The sequence below is a fragment of the Linepithema humile genome, chromosome 2 (genome assembly GCF_040581485.1).
Source record: "Linepithema humile isolate Giens D197 chromosome 2, Lhum_UNIL_v1.0, whole genome shotgun sequence".
Lineage (NCBI taxonomy): Eukaryota > Metazoa > Arthropoda > Insecta > Hymenoptera > Formicidae > Linepithema > Linepithema humile.
In genome coordinates this window covers 30,641,364-30,665,066 of record NC_090129.1, presented here as the reverse complement: position 1 = coordinate 30,665,066, position 23,703 = coordinate 30,641,364, and the positions used below count along the sequence as shown (strand labels likewise).

Genomic DNA, 23,703 nt, shown 5'->3' with positions numbered 1-23,703 from the left:
CTCATATAAAACATATCTTTTGCATGCATTCTACATTATCTTTAATAATGATTAGCTGTTAAATGTCCAGCCACTGCGATATCGCAAGATAAATATTTATCTTATATAATATACAAATAAAAATTTTGCACGAGGAAAAGGGAAAAGGATATGATGGTTATATATATAATATAAATTTCTGATATTGACTTTTGATTCACCCGTTTATTCACGCAAAACAAGAATAGACTTAGATATCCGTGTCGTTAATTGTACTCATGTACACATCTGTCCATATACATACAATCGCGCATGATACGCATCCTCGAAATGCATATTCGAAATGAGTGTATATACACATTATATATTATATGTATATGTAATATAATTTTATATTAACTGGATAGGATACGATTTCTCAGCCCTTTCTCATCTTCTCGTTTGTTCGTGTGTAACAACTCTGATGTATTTGTGTATCTGTATTTGAGTATACGTGTATATGAGTATTTTTTCTTTATATTTTTTCGAACATGTACTACATCTGCCTATGTTTATACTCGTGTATATGCGTGTGTGGCGCATATAGATAAAAAGATTCAACGCAGCGCACGTGTTGTATCGTCCTTTACAAATAAAATAAAACTGTCCAGCGAAAGTCGCGTGTTTTATAAGAGTATCGTCTGCTCACGTGTTGCGTGTTACGCGTCCATTCATACCGGAAGGAAAGAAACAGCAAAAGTATAACAAGAAGGAAAAAATAAAGGAAAAACGTATCCACAGACAGCTTTCCCGCGTGCATATCCTCGTTTTGCGCGCATCGACAGAGAACGAATCGCACAGTTCATATTCGCATCGACAGGTGTGAAATGCTCGTTATGCGCGAAACGGCGAATTAACGCTTTTAAACGGGTCACAAATTTTCGTCAGTCAATGTTCATTTCACAAGCGAAACATTTAGAAACACGCATATCCTTATTTTACAAACTCCGGATCTAATATTTTTGGAAATATAAATATCTATCGATTTGAAAAATATCTGTGAAAAGATACAAGAAATATTTCTTTGAGATTTATGAGTATTTTTTTTAAATATTTCTATACTAAATTTTATAAATATACTTCGTTGACATTACACGTGTATGGCAATTTTGACATTAAAAATTACCTGTCGACGCTGCGGCACGCAGTTGCGCTTGTCATTTGTTACAACGATGTTTCGATGTTATATAAATAAGAATGCTGATTTTTGGATGCATCGAAAGACACGTGTATGTTCGAAGGTCAATTCGGCTTCGGATTCGAAATAAATATTACAGAGTATACAAGTCAAAATATCGTGCAAAGATTGTATGATTTTAAATAACATGGACTATATATGTACAAAGTAAAAAATAAATGCAAAATACGATATATTTAATATATATTAAATAAATAATATGAATGCAACTTTTAACATAAATAATATCAATTTGTTAATGTAACTTTTTTGCAATATTCCATAGAATTTTTGTGATATGCAAAATCGATGAAAGTAAAATAAATGAGTATGACAGAACAGATATTTTGCGTCTTGTCGCAGAGTGTACGAGTTTCCGAAGCCGAACTTGAAGTTCTAAAAATCGCGAAGACGGAATGATTTCAATACTGATTTTGGAATGGTTCGTAATTCTCGGTTAGAGTGGCGATGATATTCCGCAAAGCACAACAGGGAGCTTTGTAGCGCGCGTCTTCGAAGCCATTGAAACCAAGAGAGACAGAAGAACCAAAATTCTTAACTTTCACAACTGGTTTCATTAATATCGATTAATTGTAAATTCATTTACAGTTAATTAATTCATTTAATCAATTTTTTATCTTTTATCTATTATCTTTTTTAGCATCTTTATCTTTTTAGCAAGAATACGGCTCAAAAAAGAATAACTTAAATTACGATCAATGTTTTTACAAATGACGGTAAAAATATTATTTTCTAGAATGCTTTCTAGAATGCTTCAATGATTTTACTAACAACCAGTTGATACTTGGAAGTTCGACGATATCCCGCGTGATTGATTTTTCGCACTGTCTCTTCTTCTTTTGTCTCATCTTGTGTTCGTTGAGATACTCCGGGGTTGTTTCACACATCGTCCACGCACTCGGGCAATCATCCAATTGGACATTGGCTTTGAGGACGCGCGCACTTCTCTCTCTCTCTCTCTCTCTCTCTCTCTCAGTTAGGTACGCGCGCTAATACTTTTGCTTCGCTACGTGTCGCTTATATAACTTAAGAACGTGAAAAAATAAATAAATATTACGCGTTTTATGCGCGATCGACTCGCCGTTCGCGAGTACTACACCGGCCGAATACGGAGGAAGAAAGTCTATTGTTGTTTGTCAATGTTGCTCGTGTCCAGCAAATAAATTGCAGGAAGACCTCTTTATCCATCTCTTTCTTTCCTTAAGCTCTTTTGAGAATGTTGCGCGTGCAGCATACATTCATATTCGAGTCGCATAATCGAGTCGAATATCGTTGACATCACCAACGTTTCTTCCACCGTGCTCGCCAGTGCGTTCACCCGGGCGGAGGCGTTGCAACATAAATTGCAATAATAACAACAATAATTCTACTATAACATAATAGTAATAATAATATTAATAATAAGGCGGTCGTAATTTGAACGACCGGCGGGTCTCCTATCTACTTTCCTTAAATGTTTTAAGAAAAATACTTAGCCGAAAAAGAGGAATCTTAATAATCTTAATCTTCGAATAATCGTCCCGTGATCGAAATCGTGCATTTATTTCTTCCTAATGTGTTTTTTTCGTGTATATCTAACGACATTACTATATGCCTGCAACTTAAAAATTTTAGAATTTAGCAAACTATCAATACCTTCTACGAGTGCCTCTGTCGCGTGTATGTGTTTTATATAATCTCGACTAAAGGCTCAATCGTTAATTAAACAACGAACCGATGAAGGATGGCGATAGTAATAAAAAATATAATCGTGACATAATAGTAGCCGGATGATAATAATAATAATAATATTAATAATATAGATTATCATTATTACTACGTAGTGATGAATGACGACGATTAATAATTAATAATTAATGATTAATCGAATAAAAACGAGTGGCGTGGTGCGCGAGAGCGCAGATATTTTGTCGACTAGAATTCGTATGGATTCGCTGTATGTGTCTTGTCTGTCTGTTTGTTGTTTGTTTGTATGGCTCAATCGTACCGTTTCGCTTCTCGTGTCTCGTTGTTTAGTGTTATTGTTTAACTTTGTTCTTCATCGTGTCAAGCAACGACGCGACTCACCGCGAAGGATCGCTATTTTTCTTTTCATCCCTCTCTCTTTCTCTTTGAATTCTCTCATTCTCTGCCATATTCTCTCATCGCACCGCGAATACTCGCGAATACTCGCTCATACTAATAGCACGACGTCCACGATATTCGACTTTCTACTCATTGTCAGTGGGCACTAGCGTCACAGCACGAGTCGATAGACAAATCGCATGTTCCAAATGCGAGCGGAAACTTTTTTCCGCGTGTCTTCTCGAATTTCGTGGACGTCGTAAGTACTACCGCGTCGTTCTCCAGATCAATAAATCGCATTCTTCTCAACCACCTGAATTAAATATCTCGACAAAATATTCCTGAATCCGGAGATCAATACGTGCATTCGGTGTGTTTGCCATTTCGTTCACAGCTTTCCAATGCGACACCTGGTCCTCCGTACTTTTAGACTCTTTTTCCAGGTGGAATGATAGTTTATCGAATTTCGAAAACGTCCAAGTTCTCGAAAATCGTAGTACGACGACGACGTGTCGGCAATCTTTTCTCCTCGTTCTCCTCTTCGTCTTCTTCGAGACAGGAACATCACGTTCTCCTTCTCCTTCGACCTCCTTCTCAGGCTTGCGTATGTGTGTCTGTATGTACGTGTGGGGGTGCGTATGTGTGTCGTATGGTGTATGTCTCCTTCGTGGTGCGGCGCGTCGTTGCTCCAACTATGTCCCGTTTACTTCTTGCGACCTAGGTACTCGACCATCTCCTCCAACCTTTCCTTCTCGTCCTCAAGCAGCAGCGCTTGGATGCAGCTCGTGAAGTATTGTGTGCTGAAGCAATTTCTCCTATGATAGGGATCAAGAATAGAAAGATCGATTAGTTCAATCGTAATGCGTCAAGTACCACCAATATTCGGTGACATATATCGTGTATTCACAAGACTTGTTCGAGATTATTTTTCCGACAGATTTAGAAGATAAAAAAGTTCTGTAGTAAAATGAATATTGTAAATAATATCTATATCTCAACTTTATTTTGTGTTATACTCGAACTCTCTGAGATATTTTTAAAAGAGCAAGATATTTACTCACATATCTTTTCTTTTCATTTAAAATCAACTTGATCATTTCTTTATAAATTTTATTTTACAAGTACAAATTTTAGAATTTTACGATGTTTAAATAAATAGTTAAAATTTAAAGTTTTATTTATTTGCGCGCAACATTGATATATTTCACACGAATAAACAAAGGATATCGGACAAGTCTGTGAATTAATAATTGTTAGTAGTGTGTAGGTAGATATCAGGTCACATGTGGGAAGACATCGATTGTTTCGCACTCTACACCGTATTATAAAAAATGTATATACTACGAATTGTAGAGTGCGAATTTCTCCGCTTCAAAAAATCGCAAAATGTTCAAAAATGTCAAAAATCGAAAAATCGTGGATATTGCTTCCTAAAAATTCCTACATCAATTCGCCACTATTCTATTATCCTGAAAAAATGCTGCAAAAAGTCGCAAAAAAATACATCAAAGTACAAAACGCTCATTCGCATGTTTGTCGGCAAAAAACAGTCCAAAAATCGTCGTCGTCGTAAAGACAAAAAAGGCACATTGAGACACATTGGAGAAATACGTATATGAAATGTACGAGATGATGCTGTATTACATCGCTAGCAGTGCTGCATTGTTAAACTATAAATTAAACACAAGTAGTAAAATATAAACATTACAATCAATATCTCTATTTCACATTGATTATCTAAAATTTATTTTGTGTGATATTCGAAATCGTTAAAATTTTTTAAGAAGTAAAACATGTGTGTTCACATTTTAAATTTTGATAAATTCTAATATGTTTCCATATATTTTCCATATATTTTCTTCATACTTTTTTATTGCAGCATTGCTCGCGCTAGTTCGAGCTTATACAGAATTACCTAATCTCTCGTACTCATTATCTCGGTGCGAAGATACTATAATACGCGCGGGTATTCATCCAGGGGGTGGTGTCAAAATGCAACAAAAATATAATTGAAAATAATAACAAAAAGGATTGGTGAATGTGTCAAAATAAAATACAAGTAGAAATTCAATCAACCGGTATTTTTTATATAAAATTTTTCTATTTCTTCTAATAATGCATTTATTCAACGTTTGTTAATTAACTCAGCAAAAAGTTATTCGATTAATCTTACTTCAAGTATTTTGCATATGGCTTTCGATCCAAACACCGCTGCGAAACAACTCGATCACTGCTTTTAATTACATATTCACAATTTTTACATATCCGTCATTGCGTACCGTGTAATAAAAAATTGTCTAGATTCTTTGAACTTTGGTTTGTAAATATTACGAGGTACATTTACATACATTCAATATATGCGAAGAATATGCGAGTGCAAATCGAAATCATTTTTTTTTTCCGACGAATGGACGTATATTGGAACGACAGCAGACAAGGGAGGATAATAGGGGAGCAAGCGGGCGCGGTTAGTTCTTTATATTTGCATTAAGCGGAGAAAAGAAAGGGGCGCATAAAAGAAAAAATCATAAACTAAAAAGAAAAGGCTACCTAAACCCCGGGATCGGCTCCGTGAAGTTGCTTGATCCACATTTGGATTTTTTCAACCTCATCCGTCATCAGCAGGACGTCTAAGCATCCTTTGAAGTAGTCCGTGGTGAAACATTCTTTCCTGTAGAAAGTTATAAAGAGATACGATGAATTATAATGTTGGTGGATTTCGCGGACAGTGTAGATAATCCGTGTAGGATAATCAGTGTAGGAAATCTTGACAAATGCTTTAGAAATAATCACGAAATCCACACGTTACAAATACATAATTTCATTTCTTCTAGTCGGCTTAGAATATTATTATAACAAGAGCTTCGCGGAAAAGCAGGTGCATCGGATCAATAAATATTTTAAGATCTTATGTAAATCTTAAAAATTGTATAAATTTAGATTCTGTTAATCATTGTAATATTATTTTTACATTATTAATTTTAAATTATTTTTTGCGCACTGTCGACAATAATCCGAAAATTTCAATATTAATATTTAGAAAAAATATGCATGTGAAAATATTTTTATCGGTGAAAAAAATTGGATTAATCAGCAATATTCTTTGAATGGTAATTCATCGATGCATCTGTTTCTAAGAATAGAACAAACTTCTAAAATTAGAACTACAGGTCGTAAGTGCTTTTCAGCTAGTGTGTCAATCCGCCCCTTTTTCATGTTGATCTCGCCCGCTGTCGTACAATAGCTCTTTCGAGACGGCCGTTAAGCGGCTTAACGCGGCTCAGCACAAACGGCAGGTAGCAGCGGATGTGCGTTGGCATTTGCTCGCACGAGCTATAAATAGAAGAGAAATCTCATTCCATTTCGATACGCGTGCCGACGTGTGGTAAAGGCGCGCGCGCGCGTGTGTATTGTGGTACTCAGAGCGGAGCACGTGTGCGCAAAGGTGTATATCCGTGCGTCCACCTTGGCCGTTGTTCGCTGCCGGCATTTTTCAAGGTGCAAATCATACAGCGGAAGTCATTCGATAAATTATTTCACCACCAGCACTTTGAGGGAATTTCCTCTGTAGCGTTGTCGCCGAATTTTTGCCGAAAAGATTTTCAATTCTGAGCTTGCGAGATGAATTTTATGTATTATGTATTATATGTGGGCTGAATGATCGCTCTGGGAGGCCTGTATTTAATTTTTTTGCATTGTTTATTCTTCCTCGATTAAATATTAAATATGTGCTAATTTGACGTTAAGAAAAAATCGTGGATTAGATTTGTTCAGAAAATAAATGAAAAAAGAGAATTTATCCGTCTCCCAGATCGATTTCGTCAAAAGAAAATGAATCGTAAAAATGTAATGGAAAGATGGTTGATGGTTTGTTTTCGTTATTGATAAATTATATATAGTTATAGCTCAAAGAGTAAATTGTTAATCAAATTCGTATGACAATTTCATAATATTCCAGTTAGATATAATAATTCTCATTGCTAATTCGTTATTATATATTGTCAATAAGTGATTATCAATAATCGTAGTAATTTCTAAAAAATCTCGAAATAAATTCATGTAAGTTTATGTAAAGTAAATTTTTTGTGTAAAATTAAGACAAAATTCTACTATATAAAGACTCCATTAGAACTTGTTAACGATTTACTTATCACGAATTAAAATTGCGATCTATTCGAATTAATTCCAAAGCACGCTGAAGCTAATTAAAAATCCATCAATCCGATTGAGAAAATCAAACAAGTTTCTAAGTTTTTTGGATCTTATCTCAAAATCATCGTGCTTTTATTGATCGCATTATCATGGACGGAGACGATTACGAATGACTTATCTTCTATCGACTTGTGCTCTAAATCGTCACGCAACAACGGAACAGCAGCAGCAGGCAGCAGCACGTGCGAATTCCGGCTGCCGACCGTCGTTCCGCGGAAGTGTCTAGTCATGGTGGATAATTAAACGTACTTGCAGAGCATATGTAGTTGCGGTTCCCGGAAGAGATTGTAGCAGTCTTCGCAGATGCGATCGAGACGGGCGAAGATGCTCTTGTCGTACACGCCCTTGCACTGGATGTCGAAGAATGACCTTTTGCCCAGGGGATGGCCGCTGAGGGTGGCGGCGTCCGCACCCAAGCCGATGCAGGACGAGATCAGCATGACCGTTAAGGACCACGTAAGGACGGACACCAGGAACGGGCAAGACGATCCCGTGGACGACGACCTCGACGACGACGACGACGATGACGTCGATGTCGACGAAAGTAGCGTCGAACACGAAGAATGGTACGCGGCCGATGGATACATCGCGAACTCGTCGTTGGATGAAGACGATTGGGCGCTCTGCTGTCGATGCATCATCTAAAAAAAGAGAAAGAAAAGAATTTTTAGAATGTACAGTTTCTCTTCTTCTCCTAATTGCGAATAGAAGTGAGAAAGGGTTGACACACTCGTAGAATTTCTTATTCTAAACTTTGTAGTAAATAGACTTTTCGAAACGGAAACGTGTTTGTCCGAAATTAGAATTTTAATGACATGACTGCAAAAAATCGAGAAAATTCTACCTTGAATGATTAAATTTGTTTTACACTTTTTATGTGTACAAATTTTGCACTACTAGAAGATACAGAAAAAATATAGCAGAGAAAGATTCTCACGCCAATTACAAATTATTACTGATGCCTGCTGGCAATTCAACTCCAAGTATTTATAGAGATCGCACTATTTGTTCGTCTACACTTGTATCCAGATTATCTGAATGATTAATAGGTAACGATAAATATGTGTATTTTGTCTGCTTATTCCATATACGGCTTTATTTATTTTGCATAACACAGTATTATTATAAGAAATAAGCATTGTCTTAAAGGCTCAGATGCGAGGCAAATATTTTCTAAAATATTAAAATAAAATTGTAAAAGAGACACAGTGGAGACATTTAGTAATCATAACTTTTCATACATTATTCTCAGAATTGGTAGAATCGTTATCAACTTCATTATAACGTGATTAATTGAATGTCAATAAAACTGACTTTCTTTTCTTAATGAACAAACGAGGCTTAATGAAAGATGTGATAATCGATAAAATTAAATTAATACGATGATGACATTGTAGTGAAAATACGAGAAATATTCGAATGCCATTTCGAATGTGTCCTAAATACTTTTTGCGCGCAGCTGGAGAGTTATTTACTCTCTACGGTTTCGGCATATCGGGAATGCATATTCACTCCCGTTGCGATGTGCAAGAGCCGCTTTCCTTTTTTGGGTGACAAACGTGTCCGCATCAAAAATATTTTACTTGAATAAAACCAGTGCCACGCCTTCTCTCTGGGATTCCACATAATAAAAAACAATAATAAATAACAAATCGCGGCTTTAGCATCAATGTGACAGGGTGTGCCAGGGTTATTTTTTCTAAATCTTGTAGAGTATTGTTAAAATTGTTTTCTCTAGAATTTCCCTTTTTCATTGTATTTTTCAATCTTATTTTCCGGCCCATACATAATGCGCGGTATACCTAGTCGAAACAGCACGAGACTTCTTTACAAATGCTTGGGAAACAGGAGGAATATGTGATTGTCGGCACGACCATTCGTGCGAGACCGCTTGTTCTATACGTAACGATCGACATACGTTCCGGTATATCAATATACCCCACGCTTTCTTTCTATCTCCTTCTCTTCTCTTCCTCCTCCGCCTGCTCCCCGATCGGCCGGCTCGATCTGTGCGTTGCTCACACGGATCGAGATGTAAAGCAACTCTTAACCAGTCCTGCAGCGGAGTCGCTGTGAATGGACCACACGCAATAGGCCCCACCTGTAAACGTCCTCAACCGACAACTTCATTAACCGAGGGCCCCAGCGCACGATCCACCGCGAGGGGGCCTTCCTTTCTCGCTCTCTTTCTTCTCGCCCCTTCCCACTATAGTCCCCTCCGCCCCGTCCCGCTCGTTCTCTCTCTTTTACTCTCTTCGTCAGTATTATCATCCCATCCGCGCTCATCCAGCCTCTTTTCCACATCCCACCGCCACCTGCACACACGAGAGGAGAGCCAAGCGTTTCGCCCGGTTCTTCTTTTTTCGGAACATAATCACCGCTCCCGGGTGGGATCTTATTTTTAGCCGGCAGGACGATTCTCGGAACTCGCCGGCAACCGCTCTCCTCTATATATCGGCGCCTCCACCTGGTAATTGGCCGCAGGCCGATAATTTGCCCCCAAAGTCGCTCGGATCTCGAGATCGTTAAGACTCCTCTCCTCCCTCCTTCTCTCTCTCCCTCTCTCTCTCCGTGCAAGGATTCCCAAAGGCGAGTGCCTGCTTGCGGGAGAGAATGGACACGTTCCGAGATCTGTCTCGTTTCTCTTCGAGAATCGACTTTCTCGGAACGGACGTGTTCGGTGTGAACCGTGATTGGCGCGACGTTATCTCAAAGAGAGCTGTCTCTGTCTCTTTCTCTCTCTAAATCCTCTTTGTTGTGACTTAATTGATTTCGTTGGACTCGAATCCATTTATTACCGCAGCTATCGCATAATAGTAATATTTTGCTTAGGACTGCTAAGTGTTTTGGATAAAGCAAAGATAAATATCTGAGATAAGCGAATTGTAGAATCTTACAATTAGTATCTATTTAACCGTTTGATTGCATTTTGGGACATAATTGTAGCTGCTTATCTTAAAGTATCAATAATACGATATCGAATTTCTTAATGAAGTGAATTTATATATTTAATTAAATTTTTATAATGCATAACAGAAATTATAGCGGAATTTTATAACTCACAATCAAACGTTATCAATTGAAAAAGACTGGTAAAAATTAGACAATTTAATATCTAACAACAAACAATTCGTCTGGTTAAAATATTTAACCTAGGTTTTTAATTTAAACATACTTTTTCAAAATAATTATGATTTCTTTTTCGTACATAAATTCAATGAGAATGAAGCCGCCACGTTTGTAAATCCCCCTTCGCTTATCTTTACTGCGATCTCCTACTTCGTCTTTGCTGGAAAACCGACCGATATTACGCGTGTGAGAAAATCTGGGGAACCGACGCACACACAGAGTGCGTGAAGATGTCATAAATTGAACCCAGTTGCATACCGGTACATTTTAAAGTACGAGAACTTAACTCTCCGCTTGGCCCCGATTCGGTAATGACGGCTACACTGCTGCGCAGGGATTTAAGGCCCCGTGGGGTCTTATCTTAAATTTCGCGATGCATTGACAACCGGACCACACAGAGGCATAAAGTGCACCGATATATGCGCCGCGGACTGTCTCGCTCTCGCCTCTGAAACGATCGCGGGCCGGTAATTGAGCCGGCTTATGTAAAAAACGGTACTGCGTATACAGGGGTCCGTCGGTCGGGGCCCCCCGATCTCACGCGAGGCGAAACATTCGACTTACTTACAGGCAGATTACATTATATTTTGCACCGACAGCGGACAGCGCAGGGGAACTGGCCGTTCCGTAAGGGTCCGCGCGTCCCGACGTGTAAGTAATGGCGCTTTTTAACCGGCCGATGTAGCGCGTACGCGGCTTATGAGAGCATCGCCGTCGCGATAACACGCTGCAACGATTCCGCCGTATTCACCGTAATTTACAGGGTGGAGTTGGCCGGTGACTAATAAAATAAGACAGTCTCTTAACGAACGTGTTCGAAATGAGGACGTTCTTTATGAAAATGTTTCGGTGAAATTTTCGTGAAATTCTTCGCTTCCGTGAAAACTAAATTTCACGTCAGAATTGAATTTATAATTATGTATGTTTTATCGTGACTTCAGTTATTTAATCAGTTTAACATTCTCATAGTTTCTATCAATAAACTTCAATTACGTCGTCGAATTGATTAATATCATTAGCGAGAAATAAAGTGTATGATTTATGAAGTGCATTATTTTCAATTTTTTTGAAAAATCGGGAAGATTATCGCGGTAAATTGTGACAGCATAAAACGTAGAATTACGCCTTGCAAAAGACTCACTAATTGTCGTTGTGTAGAAATGACAGCCGCTCGATTCTCAATTGCGTTTCGCGCGAAAAATCGTTGCTATATTTAGATCTAACGGTTTGTGGGCGTAATCCAGATCAGGTCAGTGCGAGTCATACATATTTTGCTCGCGTAGAGATAAGCGTATAGTTAAGCAAGAATTAATAGCCGTTTTAATATTGCGCAGCAATGCAAAGCAAAATCTCGAACATGCATCTTTCCCTTTTCTTTGTAATTAAATATAACAAAGAAATCCAGTTTTATTAATTTTACAAATTTTATTTAATAAGATATTATGAATATTTTTTTAAAACTATTTGATTTGGATAGTTGAACGAATTTATGGTAATCATTATAAAATGACAATTACTTGACAATTAGTTGTTTAGTATATTCATTGATATTTAAAATAGAATTCGAAAGCATCGTAGACAGCGTATTATATGTATAAAAAATCGTGACTTTTAAGTAGTTTAAAAAATAATCCAATTAAGATCCAAAACAAGATTGAATCTTCAATTGCGTCACTGACAAATTGTGTTCTAGACAAATTCGTACAATCCTTTTTACAAATGCAATTTCAGACACGTAACTTATATACCAAACACATATGTTGCATATAAAAGAAGATAGAATACGCGGAGGGTGGCACGGCGAGGCAGGCAAGCGCACAGAGAGAGAAGAAAGAAAGAGTTAGAATACGAAAGTGTGCCGAGACGTGCAGGGGGGGAGTACAAGGAAAAAAAGTCAATGGAGACCAGTTGCGCGATAGGTGAAGTTTTTTCGCGGCTCGACCACGCACAGGTGTGCAATCTTTGGCAAAAAGCCACACGCTCGCTTCGGCACTGTGCCCCGCAGCAGCTCGTTCGCGCACGGCATATAAGGCATCTCGCAGAGATTGCGCTATTTTCGAAACGTAGCATGGGAATTTTAGCTTAAAACTGGACGCAGTAAAAAGAAGAAAACTGTTACCAGCAAAAACTTCCCTCTCTCGAATATATTAAAATTTTGCTAACTCAGAGAACACAATCGAGAACACAACCCTCAAAAATCTATAAAATAACATTGAACTTGTTATCGCATTTTTTAATTTGTAATTTTATTTAGCAAAGTTCTATCAATATTTTCGTATTTTAAATTTCTTCATGATCAGTTTTTAAGATTTTTGCCAAAATTTATATTTTCGAGACAATATGATGCGTTTAAAATCTTATGCGCAATTACGCTAAGAATATGTACACGCACATCTGTTTAACAAGTTGTAAGCGTGCCGAGTATTTCATTATTAATAGAAGCAGGATAAACAATAAATTTTCTAGCAGCATTTCTATTACTGATATAAAAACTATTAATAATTTAACTACTAATATACTTATTACAATTCGCATAATTAGCTCTTTCCGGTAATTTTTTTCTCTGATTATACAGATTGATCTATTTCCAATTTATCTCATGCACCTGATTTAGCGAAACAATTTTCGGTTATTTTCTTATTTCTCGAACGCCCAATTAGCGCCGCGCGTTAACAAGATCGTCGCGACACGCCTCTAATTTCCTCGCGGATGGGCCCCAAGCGGATTCCGACACTCACGTGAGAACGACGTTCTCTCTCCGAGGTCCAAAATGTATGCGGCGTAACATAAAAGACGATTTCCGAAGGCGGATAGTCCCCGTGTATCGCGTCGGCGCCAAAAACAGTCTCGCCGACATCTAATCTCGATATCCGATCGCTCGCGCTGAGTCAACGACCTGCGGCGGCTGCTCGTCGTCACGATGACATTAAGAGGATCGTCGGGATCCTCAGGTAGGCATACACGTGTGTATACGTGCGTGCTCGTGATTACCTCGAGAGAAGCGAGAACAGAGTGAAGTTGCTTTTTTGGCGTACGCCGAAAGAGCGGTGACTCTGAAAAGTCACCGCTCGCCGGCGGGGCCTTCCGCACAAAAAAAAAAAAGTACCACGGCGAAGGGGTGGGGGGATAAGAAGCGGCGAAATTACCGAAACGCGCACTCCGAGCCTCTCGGGAGCCGAAGATGAAGAGCGTCCGCGTGTCCCACACGCTCTCGTCGACGAGGGCGAGCAGAAACGAGCGAGGCTCGGGGAACGGGGCTCCGACCGGGTTCCGCGGAGGAGCGCGGCGAGAGGAGAAGCCACACGAGGGCCTCGAAGAACCGCGCGTCGGTATCGTTAGATATATCGGCTCTCCTCGCCAGGTGGTCCTTTTCTCGTGCCGGATGACTCAATCCCGTGAGGAGTTGCTGGACGAGATCTCGCGAGGGGGGATCCTCCGCTATAAGGTCCGTGTGAGAGCGCGGTGAGCTCGCGCGGTCGCCTCGTTTGCGATACATATGGAGAATCGCGCGTATATGCACACTATGGACATTGCGTAGTCAGTGTACAACATCGGTGGTATACACCGTGTGTCCCACGTTGAACCGCACGCTCGTACATCGTCGGCCAGTAATGACTCGCACACGGCGGGCACGGAATTATTCCAGCCCGGAGATAGTCGTCGGAGATATTCCCTCGGAAAGCTTCTTATTGAGATGCGAAATTTAAGCTTCGAAAATCAAATCAACGACAAGTCGGTCTTGACATTTTATTTCAACACATAGTTTTACGAAATAACAGATTTCCGTGCTTTAATTGCGATTGTTCGATATTAATGCTGCAGATATGTTATGATAGCGCGAAAATTATATTTAATAAAATATTTGATTGATATCTGAATTGTCAAAATAATTATTGATACATCGTGTACAGAGATTTTTTTATTCTTATTGCGGTAATCAATGCAGAATTTTAATGATTATAAATTTAAAAATCACTCGCCGATTTTATCAGGCGAGATTCAACTTTAGTTTCATTCTTGTTTTACTGATTCGTACTTCTCGGATGTTAACAATCGCATTGTAAAATAGATATCTTCATAAAAATAATATGAATAGTCTTCCTTAATGATCCGATACAATGGGTTTCGCGAGACATTATCAACTGCACCACAATACGCGGATTAGCGAAAGAAAGCGCGCCGTGATATGCTCGTTCTCCGCGGACGCACGCGCGCAACAGCCTGTGGCGGAATTGTGGTTTTTACGCTGGTATATGCGGGCCGGAGAGGGAATAAGAAGGAGAGTGAGAAAAACGAGAAAGAGAGATATCAAGATGCTGAGGAGAGCGAACGAGGAGGGAGTGAGAGGAGGGATGGACCCTCTAATTAGGCGGTCGGCCGCCGCCGCCGCCGCCGCCGGTATACCATGTACCACATAACATATGCCATGTGAGAGAGATACGTGTGCTGCACGCTATATACCGTTCGGAAGGAGGAAAGAAAAGGAGAGGAAGAGAGAGAGAGAGAGAGAGAGAGAGAGAGAGAGAAAGAGAAAGACGAAGGAGACGGAGACGAAAATACTGAGAGGGCGGCGGAACGAGGAGGCCCCCCCGAGAAAAAAAGGACAAGGCGGGCCGTAAATCAAGCGGCAACGAGGCACTCTCCTTCTCCCGGAGCCCCACCGATCTCTTTGACGTCCGCGGACCTACCTGCCTACCATCCCGCGCGCGAGCGTGTGTAAGTGTGCGCGAGTAATAACGCGTATATGCAAAAAGCTCGCCGTCGCCTCCCATCGCGATTCGGACCCTCGACGCGGCCCCAAAGCGGTGTCGACGATATCGCCGCGAATGATTTTTCACGAGGAAAACGTGTTATTAGAGAGCGGAGGGAGAGAGGGGGGGGGGGATCTTTGACCCGCTGTCCCTCCCGTCGCCGAGGGCGCCGCGATGTTTTTCTACACAGGGGTGGTCCGGACTTAGTCGCGTTCGTTTCCTTTTTTTTCCCATCGGTAACGAAAGTGTCAATGGCGTAACGAGATAAGAAACGACCGATGCGGTGAATATCGCTTTGAGCGAGGATCTTGCCGGAAAGGAGATAATTCGTACGTATTCACGTACGTAAGAGAGAGGATGCATTTAAATGTGGACCACCCTGCATAAATATCATGCGGCATTATACTATGTAACTATACATATATAAGCACCTACCGCCGCGAGAGGATTTCTTCGAACGAAATGTCGCGAAGGTATCATTATCGGCTGCCGCGATTAACTCTAAGAGCACCAAGTCTGAATAAGAAAGAGTTGAGTCCACGCTTGCAACGGACCGCGCGATTTTACGTTTTACAGTATCTATATAACATCCCGCGGCAATTTTATCTCGATAATTCACTTCTGTTTTCTACTTTCACGTATAATTCATAGCCAATTATGATAATTTTTTGCAACCTAGCGCAATTCTCCAATCGTTACATTTATTACGGCAAGATTAGGGAATCAAATCGTACGTACGATGACGTAGAAAACCGTCTTCAAGGAAGATGAAGAACAGAATTCGGTGGACTTAGCTCATTCGTAGGGAGGGAAAGGGGGCTATTTCGAGGCCGCAGTCAATTATTTTCGCGGAAACGAGTCTCGGAGCAGGAAAGTCGCTTTGTATATGGCGGCACGATGGTGGAATCGATGACGTCAATCGTGCTCGTGATAATTATATAAGGACGGTTCTATTGGCCTTACCGACCTTTTGCGCGCGCGATGATTAAATGCTAAGCAATTTCGATCGGCTCGATACTCGGTCCATTAACCGAATGCGAATTTTTCATGAGAAGGACATTCGCGGCGCGTTAGTCTCTCGCGAGATCGAACGCCTCGCCCGGGAGATCTCCGGACGGAGAATCGATTTATTTTCCAGCCGCCTTCGGCTTCTTACGCCATGTGCGTCTGTAATTAGTAACGACGATGTTATCTTCTGATACTGAATCGAAGTCGTGCCCTTCGACTTTGTCGAAAAGATATTTTTCATCCACAAAGAATGACAGAGAAAAAATGTATACATGATTGTATAAAAAAAATGATTGCCATTAGCAATGCGACAGTTTATTTTATAAATCAGTGAGATTACTAAAATTGTAAATTAAAGATCGGTCTTGTCTTTTTGTTAACAGTTATTTTTTTAAGCGTAAGATTGAAAGGAAAGAAAAAGTAATTTTAATAATATTAGTGTGGTGGGATGAAGAATGTAAAGAATATAAGAAAGATATAAAAATTCGTCCTTTATGAGAGAGAAATTCAAAAATATCAATTATCTTAGTGAACGTGTTACTTGACTTCCACTAATTAAAATTCATACAGCCTATCAAGAATCGCGCCTAATGAGACAGGAGTTTCATATTCGTCCCTGTATGACTTTATTGTTAAAAGTGATTCAAGGTTGTCAGTAGAGACGCCACTGTTGCGCGCATTAAGGCCATTGCACAAATATTAGCATATATACATAGACACGGTCATTTATCGCCTATCGTGCTTTCATAAGCTGTGCTAACAAAAATTTCGACTTGCTTCGTATACACAAGGAGTAGTAGTAAACAAGTAGTACAAACACCGAATAGGCTGACGACTTAAAATTTATATTGGATAATATCACTTTTCACCTTAATTACTCTTTTTCTTCGCAACAATTCTTGTTTCTTAACAAACATTAAAACACAACAATTAAGACAACAAGTTGAAGGTTTTTCTTGGATATAAAAATCTAACAACTTGAATTTTTTCTACACCGAACTCTTGTCTCTTATTTTCTACACCAATTAAGTCCGTTGTAAGATTTGTGTCAAACCGGCAATCAGCAGCCGATCGTAAAGATGCTGTACAAAGCTCGTACCGTGAAATACATTCGTGCTCGCGTGTAATAGGTGTCCAGTAAACGTCGATCATGTGTCAGCTCAATAACCATATATCTCGTCGTCGCAGCGGCTGGAATACAACTGGACCCCGAGCGTGTGGCGATATTATCAATTCAAATGGCTTTTATCTGCCGCCGATATCTTAATTAATTACTAACCGCGCGGACATCACGGCCATAACTCACGAAGCAAAATCAAAGAGCGCTGTTTTTTTTGTCGCGCTACGCTAACCCATGCGATGTCATGCGACGTCATGTCTCCGCGTTTTTACGGTTTATCACTTTTTCTGCATACGGATTGTTTGTTCTATCGCGCCACAAGTTTGTTTAGCAATTAACGTTAATCTACGAATGAATCTTGTGTGTAAGCGATTTCTTTTTTGCAATACTTTCAAATATATAATATCACAGTTAATATGAGATTTATTATACGTAATCCAAATCTAAATTTAATGAAGAAATTTTCGTCTTTTTTGGCGTAACTTTTTTTTTATTTTTAAGAATTTTTTCAACTCTCTTGCGACTTTTTCCTCTTTGAAAATGTCGCTATGTTATATGTAATATTTCATCGTGCCTTTATGAAGGTAAGAGATATAAACCTTCGCGCCCCAGTGCATACGCTTATCGACCGGTATCGATCTCCGATTCTATCCTTCGTTTTCATTTTTTCCGCGCATGATCGACGCGGACCTCCGTTCTCGGTCTCGCTGCGCTTGAATCGCTCGCACCACCAGGCAATGTAATGGAATTAATGAGCACACCTGTGGGCCGCGTGCGTACGTACACGAGTGCGACGTATGTGACGCACGTAGCCGCGGCGGTGGACTCACACGCGTGCGTGCATTCGTGAAGGAATGCTCAACAGGTGTGCCGCGGCCTCTGCGCGTGTGCGTAACTGCGCTATTGTAGGTCCACCGATCGCTATATACTACACCCGTCATCAGCGACCGGGCATTCGCATTCGCATCCTTGCTTAGATCTTCATTATCCTTTGCGGAATTTTCCGCTCGTCCGTCGGAAATTCGCGAAATCCGTGAAATTAAATCGCGACGAATAAAGCGAAGAAAAATTCTTCAGAAAAGTAATGAAGTTTCTCGAGAAAATGTATATCTAACATGCGAGAGATAAAATAGCATTTTTAATGCCTTTTTTCGTTGCTGCAAATACATCGCGTGGGATTTTTTTGATGAAACGTTTTTTATATAATTTTCAAGTATTTTACGTGTTTTCCGAAAAATAAGAATTTATTGATGCTATTCTCTTTCTAAAATGACTTATCTAATTGCGACGCAGAGAGGCTGATTTCGCGAGACGCGCACAAAACGGCGCGTTGTGTGCATGCCGCCTCTTGTGGCAGCGCGAACGGGTGCAACGAACCTCTCTTCGCCGCAGCCTTCGTCGAGAAGAGGCGGCGGCGCAAAAGAAGCGAAACGCCAGCCAAAATGCATATATTGTAGCGGTCGACCACGTTGCGCAGCGGTGTGCAATTAGAAAGGTACTTGACGAAATATCATCTGTGTCATCCTATCTCTTTTCGATCCTTGCGCACTACCAAGTGCAATGAACCTTGTAATGCGACCACTCAGCGGCACACAAAATCTAATTTGGTGACAACCTTTAAATCTAATTTAAATAATTACAACAATATCGAAACTATCGGAAGTCTAATACAAAAGAAATGAAATGACGTTAATGACTAATAATAAATCATGCAATCTTTAAAGTGATAAATATTGTTCAACAGTAATAAAATAGTAAAGTAACTCGCCAAACATAATATACTGCTTCTCGTCTAATGAAATTCTTATTGGCAAAGTTGAGCCACTCTTTTACGCCCGTCACCCTGTACTTGAATAGCCTCCAAGGCGAGATTACTTCGGACTCGCGCGGGTTCTAGATCGAGCATGCACCGTGTGCATTAGCAACAGAGAGCCTTCTGTCTTTCTGCGCGTCGTGCACGCGGCATGAATGCGATGGAGAAGAGAAGGACCGAGGAATCCGCGCGATTTATTTACACGGTCCCGAGAGTGTGTCTAAGCAGCGCGCTTCAGCCTCGAGAGAAGCGTTAACCCCGTTGCGTTGGAATTTGCGAGCAATCGCGCTCTTATCAGTAGCGATATTTTATGCCGCATTTTTCGATATCCGAATTATTATGAGCACGTCGCGTGATGAAATAATAATAAGCTGACGCGATACCGTGGCTTTAAATTATCTGAAATATGCTGTCAATCCGACAAAGAAGTAACTTTTAGAAAAGACTTTATTTACAAAATTATCAATGATCGAGCATTATGTTTTTATTTTCTAATTGAAAATTTTTGAATAATATTTTATAAAGTAGCCGATTTGTTTGGTGGATCATCGTCATCGCGGCAGCGAAAGAATGCACATACTATCTCGCGTATATAGGGCAGAACCGGCTCTGTTAGTCGCGTCTCTGCCGTACCAACTTCTTCTCACTGCACTCGTCGCGCGCGTATGTACGTACACACGCTGAAATGTTGCATTGCCATCGCGGCATCGAGAGGGATGGAAGGACATTCTCTTACTTAGAAACTTGGACCGGCGAGCGGTTCCTCCGGTAAGCAGCCGTTTCCTAGATGGCTATAATTTACTACAGATGATCCTCGTAATAGATGATGACTCGCGGAAAAGAAGCTAAATTAGAATACTTTGCGGTTACGTTAATGACATCTTCATTCGGTAACTAGAAAGGAAAAACATTGTTGATGCATTGCTGAGAAGAAACGCGAAGAAATATCCGTGAGAAAATTGGCTCGCGCGAGAAGTTACTATCTCGACAAAGTAAAAATCTCATGACACAAGAAGTTTCTAAGCAAATTTTATTCTTTTATTCAACTCTGATAAAGACTATAATAAAAAATATTTAACTATCAAAGTAAAACAAACTAACAATTAATCGATTAACAATTCTTTGAATTTTACCTTTTTAGTAAACGGTTCAGTGATTTAGTTCATAAAAAGCTTAACTACTCAGCACGAAATGTTACAATGCTTTTTTTACATTTCAAGTTTCTCAAAATTTTATACATGTATTGTATATATATTTATTATTTATTAATTTGAGACAAAATTATTGGTCCACAAAGCAGCGTCTCGATCGCAATAGGACGATCCAATTGATAGTGAGAGAAACGCACGGGACGGTCCCCTCCGCGCGAGAGGGACCGTGTCCGCACCGGCATCACCACTACTACTTCGCGACGGCGGCGGACGAAGTAGTGGGGTATACCGGTGTCCCGGCAGACAGCTTGGCGTCCTACGGTTCGCATTACGAGAAACCGTAGCCTTTCTCCGTCTTTCGCCTCCTCTCGCTTCGTACCGCCGCTCGCGGTACCGGATCTCTCGCGCGCTCGCGCTCGACTCGCTTCGCTCGCGACGACGTACGCGATTCGGTTTCTCCCCAAAGGGAGTATCTCCACCCCTTTCGCTCCGATTTCTTGCTCGATCCCTGCGATTTAAATCCCGCGTATATTCCATATTAAACTTAATCACAAAAAATTTTTTCTATTGTGAAGAAAGATATCACTCGTGACGTGTGTACGCATTTCGGATAATCGGAAGATCAGTACACACACCTAGTTCTCATCGAAATAATTTTGTATGAGGGTTTTTAGTGCTCAAAAGGTTTGTAGTACTGATACAATTCGAAGAAAATTAGAATTAAAATGCAATTGTCGACCTATTTATAACAAAATGCTGCTCATTGATGTGCTAAGATATTTTTTTTTACGATTGATGATTGTAAAAGGAATAGCAACGATTCTTCTACAATTAATTATCTCTATGCTGATATGTGAATTTATGCGAAGATGTTTTGAATGAATGCAAGACGATTGCGAGAGGCTAGAAAAACCGTCAAGTGTCAGAGTTGTTTGACATGCTTAAGAGGAGAGGTCGATTTCTCTCTTTTTGTCCGCTCCTTTCTGCGCTTTTTGCCATCGACCGGAGGCCAGCTGGTCGAGGCCTCCGTTCGATTTCGAGCATCGACTCGTCACTGACGCATATACGCGTACCATGTCTCTGGATAACGAAGAAGATATCGAAATCTCCCGTGAATATAAGGCAATCTTTATCTCTCGGTGTTTATCTGAATCGTGTTTTTATTTTATGTAAGATGCGAATTGTTTGGGATCCGAGAATAGACTGACCGCGAGAGTAATCCGAGCGGAGGATAAAAGCGATCGAACTCGCTCGCGCGTAGAGGACGGACGTGAGATCACGCGTGTTCTCGATGGTCTTCCACGATACATAATTTACGCCCGGTCAAGTGGCGGCGTGATATCGAGATTCCCCGAGGAAGCTCAAAACCATAAATCATCGCGAAAGATGGGATAAATAATTAATCGTAACGAAACACGCGAGATGTATCGAGCGGACGACAGGGCTGTATTACCGTAATAGGTCTAGTTTCCTGTTTTCGAAATGCAAGCTTACGTACGATGCTGCTCAATGACCATTAATGGTCGTAGTAGAATCTAAAAATAGTTACACCGACTGCGCAAGTGTCGAGCGATTCTAACTAAAAGTGTCTAAGCGGTGCGAAAATTGATAAGTTCAGCGAAATCGATTTCTTGCAGTTCGGACAATACAAATCGATAAAGTATTCATTTCAGATCGGCATATATTATTGACTTGTGACAAATTTATGATGTTTTACTTTATGATTATTTAATTACTTTTATTTTATCTTAGATTATTAATTCACGGATTGCGATTATATTAAACTTTTTTATTTTAACGTAAAAATTATATCAAATTGCACTTTACACATAAAGTGTAGTCGCTATTGAAAATTTTAATAGAACAATTCGCCATCTATATATTTCGTACATTTTATACGTGATACGTGATTCCAATGATTATGCTTCATCTAATCTATCGGAAGCGATAACCCGCAGCTCGCGTATCTCGATTATGTTTCGCGGCGATTTTCACACGGGGGTCAATAACACGCCGCGCGCCGAGACGTCCTCGATGCCTAAACATTTCGACGAGCGGCTCCTTACCGAGAATCTCCCCTCGAGTGGCCAGTATTGCGCGGCCGTAAATGCAATTCTCGCTCAAGTCGCAAAGCAAACTGCAAAGTGGCGCGGCCGCGGTAAATGCATTCCGTTCTCTTTAAATAGCAGGCGGCTCGCGAGTCGCGAACCGATGCGTAAGTAAAGGACGCCGCGATATTTGCGGATCTCCCTGAAGAAATGTCAGCGTTCGATGAAGCGGCAAGTGGCCTCCGGCCGCGGAAATTATGAAACCTCTCTTTCTCTCTCTCTCTGACCGCGTTCGCGCGCATCGACTTGATCGATCATAAAACTATCCGCCGCGCTTCATATACGCTCGCGGATATTTACAGTATCGTCCATGGGCTCGTTCGTGCCTCGCTCGCAGACACACGTTCTTGAATGCTGAATTACGAGAGGTTAGATACATATATTTATGAGGCTGCGATATATCTTATCGTAATACAGCCACCCGACTGGATATGCGATAAAAATGATTAATTCGTAAGAATTTAAAATTATTAACTTATAAAATAATTTTGCTACCGATTCTAGTATTTTAACAATGAAAATTACGAAGCCATAAAACAGTCGCCTACTCGATTTCTTTTAGGCCGGCAAATGTTTAGAAGTGTACGTTTAAAATCTATAATAGTACTTCCGCTTGAACATTAGTCGGTTCTTTTTTGTCGTTTTTTTTTAACCGATTCATTCCCGAAATAATAATATTACTCTCTTGTTCCGAAATAACTAGAATTTCTATTTTTATTTCCTTAAAGCTGTTTGGAAAACAGGTGCTCTTCCATTCAAAACACGAAAAAAACTCCGTAGTTGCCGCTACAACACTGTAGCGAGAGAACGTAGGGTCGATGAGCGACTTTGATGAAAAGCATGCCACAGGTGTCCTATCCTCTCTCTCTCTCCCCTTCTCTTCTCTCTTTAACGAGATTTATGCGCGTCGCGGAGAGTGGATCGCGAGATTACTGTATGTGAGGTCCGGGATCGTAGAATGCTAGCTGCAATACGCAGACGTTCATCGAAAATCGATTTCTGTTTTCTTCAACTAATCAACGATGCTTACGTGTACTTATATAAATATGAAAAGTAACATTTATTAAAAAATAAATGGATAGCTATACTTAGTGAATTAAACTTAGTCATGATTTAAAAATGTAAAAATTT

General features: G+C 40.1%; 2 protein-coding genes across 7 annotated transcripts in view; one reads left to right on the top strand and one right to left on the bottom strand.

The window, feature by feature from the left end:
* The window catches only part of LOC105671641 (peroxisomal leader peptide-processing protease), a 66,007-nt gene that overhangs the window by 5,628 nt on the left and 36,676 nt on the right, over positions 1-23,703 (top strand). The gene's annotated exons all lie outside the window — the stretch shown is intronic.
* ITP (ion transport peptide) overlaps positions 185-23,703 on the bottom strand; it is a 45,361-nt gene continuing 21,842 nt past the window's right edge. For 3 of the 5 annotated variants that reach the window (XR_001100655.2, XR_001100654.2, XR_001100656.2), the window contains exons 2-4: positions 7,742-8,133; positions 5,196-5,951; positions 185-4,095 (exon numbers count right to left, since the gene is read on the bottom strand). Coding sequence is in view for 2 of the 5 variants with exons in the window: in XM_012365962.2 (XP_012221385.1) it covers positions 5,831-5,951; positions 7,742-8,133 (513 nt within the window). In the remaining 3 variants the exon portion in view is untranslated. The remainder of the gene's footprint in view (positions 4,096-5,195; positions 5,952-7,741; positions 8,134-23,703) is intronic. The other 2 variants (XM_012365962.2, XM_012365963.2) reach the window with 2 other exon arrangements.